The 2,647-nt window shown below is 39.7% G+C and overlaps 1 protein-coding gene across 1 annotated transcript; it reads right to left on the bottom strand.

Annotated features, from left to right (window-relative positions):
- Positions 1-1,437: 1,437 nt before the first annotated feature.
- Positions 1,438-2,271, bottom strand: LOC132904099 (uncharacterized). Its single transcript, XM_060954022.1, has one exon. It carries the CDS (start codon positions 2,269-2,271, stop codon positions 1,438-1,440), a length of 834 nt encoding a protein of 277 aa, XP_060810005.1.
- Between the last annotated feature and the right edge of the window lie 376 nt (positions 2,272-2,647).

Below are 2,647 nucleotides of genomic sequence, written 5' to 3'. Positions count from 1 at the left end.
AAACTTGCACCCCCTATTTCATTCCCTTGGGATAGAATTGCAGGATAAAAAGTAGCCTATATTCTAGTCCAGGTTACTAACTATATCTGTGCCGAATTTCGTTCAGATCCGTTCGGTAGATTTTGCGTGATGCGCGTACAAACATACAGACAGACAGACGGACAGACAGACAGACAGACAAAAATTCAAAAAAAATTGTTTTGGCTTCTATTGACCCTGAAAAGATCCCTTACAATATTTTTTCTTAAATATCTTCAATGTACAGACAATGTTCAGTTACAGTTTTATTATACTCGTATGTATGGATATGGATAAAATATTAGAACATCTAAAAGGTAAAACGACATCTAGATTGCATTCTATTACGAGCGGGTAATGATCCGACCAAAAAACGTCACAAATAACAAAAACATTTTGAACAGACTTTAAAGCTGCTTTCGTCACCATATAGTGGTCAAGCCACCTCCTAGCACCGTTTATGTCACTGACATAGGTGTATGTATTAGAAGATATACCAAGAATGTCAAAGTCCACACAAGACAATTCCTGTTCTGTAGAAAAGTTTATTAATTCATGATAAAGCTGTTCATGTGGATGGGCATTATAATCACATAATATGTAAGCACAGTCTACGCTACAGCTGTCTATTATAGCACTTACCGAACTTAAAATATCCATGAAGTCAGCTAAGTTTACCAACTCGTTCGTAGGCATATAGACACTGAACACAAGGAATGACCTTTCGTTTATCACTACTTTTATAGCACATATATGCGGATTATTACACTGCACAACGACCACATTATCGACACTTTGCGATCCCACAGGAGAGCCACCCCGCCGTAGGGTCGACCCCGGAGCGGGCCTTACGATGTGTCCATTGCAGATACTCCAGTGTAGCTGAAGTCGCTATTTATTGTATTCAAAAATAGCAATTCCTCAGTGAATAACCACGTTTCTTGTAAAGCTACAATTTGTTGTGACTTACAAAGATCACGAATACTATCCAACGAACGTTTCACATTCTTACAGTTGAATGTAACAAACCAGTATGTATCCATATCAATTATTTTGATGGGCCGCCTTTTTCATCAGAAGTTACATAACGCTTCAGTTTAAAATTTTTGAAACAACGAAAAATTATTCCTTCGGGCCATATCTTCTCATCAAGGAATAACGTTAGTTTGTTACAAGGTACGAAAAATTTATATGCTTTGTTGTCACATCGTCGCCTAATTTCAATCTTTTCCAGTTGAACAGTCTCCTGTGTCATCTTAAGAATGTACTTTTCTATATCAGATTGCCAACGTTATAAAGACGGGAACCTTTCGTACCGCCGCTCTAAACATTTCGCCAGTTTCAACTACGACTTGCCTTCAACACGGTTTTTCGATCTAGTTTTCTTTTTCCGGACAACAGACCACTCATTGTTCGACTTCATTGATGCCTGAGCGTATGTCTCATTAGTAGTTGGCAACACGCCGCCCCGCCGCCAGTCAGCGGATCGGTTGTCAGCTGAGGTAGGTCGATAATACTACGCTGCGAGTGTGAATCATCGTTCGCCTCATCGGTCGGAGCGCGCTCAGATAACGGTTTTGAAGGCGTTGTTAATTTTGTATCAAGCGATACACGGCTCCTACCGTCTGATTGATCTTTATTGATGCTTCTATAATGCAAACAATAATCATTTGAGCAGCTGCGATTATTATTGTCATTGATAACACACGGTTCATCAAAAAGAGACAAACCTTCCGGTCCACTGTCACGATATGCACCTCTCTTCATGTTTACTTTAGCAGCTGAGAAAGGCGGCGATACAGTTTTGTAGCTAAGACAATCTTTTTTCACGCATTCAAGCTGCTCAACGGTCACATACGAAGTCTGTATTTGCTTAATATCCGCTTGTAAAACTGCTATGACTTTTAAAAACTTAGAGACATCCAAGTGGTCAAGGGTTATTGGCGGTAACTCCTCCAGGTTCCGGGCTACAAAGATCGGCAAGGCATCTGGTTCGGTCACTTTTAAAAAGTGCAACATATCATAAACCAGTCGATCTTCTTTTCCTTTTCCTTTCCGAATAATTTTACGCACATCTGATGGCACAGATTCAAACAGCAAACGGTGGGACTTTTGAATGTCCTCGCTGGAGAACGTTGCTGTACAAATTCTGACCAGAGTCTCTTCATCGACACTGGATAACTTCGCTCTGAGATATGCTAATAGCTCATCAATGACAATGTTACAGCTAACACATTTCACTGTACACGACATTTTTACGACACGTAATTTCGCATCCGATAACACGCACGGCACTGGAGGCTGCGCGCGCGCGACTAATAAAAATAATAAAGATAAGTAACACTCATTTATCCCACGATGGTTCGTTTTACCTTCGTGGTAGTGTTTAATTAGTTCCTGTTGGTGGAGATAGTCCTTAACATTATTTCTCTTTTGGGCATTACTAGATTCATGGAAGAGCTTTTAAACTTATCTTGTAATATCGGCACAATAGCGTACATACCAAGGGAAGGAGTTATTAATAAAGCTGTTTTTACTTTAGGATTTACGTATTCCTTTTATTGCGTTAACAAGATCTTTTTCTATGTTACATTCAGAAAGTTGTACGAATGTCCGAGTGTGGGTGTCA

The sequence above is a fragment of the Amyelois transitella genome, chromosome W (assembly GCF_032362555.1).
Source record: "Amyelois transitella isolate CPQ chromosome W, ilAmyTran1.1, whole genome shotgun sequence".
Taxonomy (NCBI): Eukaryota; Metazoa; Arthropoda; class Insecta; order Lepidoptera; family Pyralidae; genus Amyelois; species Amyelois transitella.
This window is presented reverse-complemented; position numbering and strand designations above follow the sequence as displayed.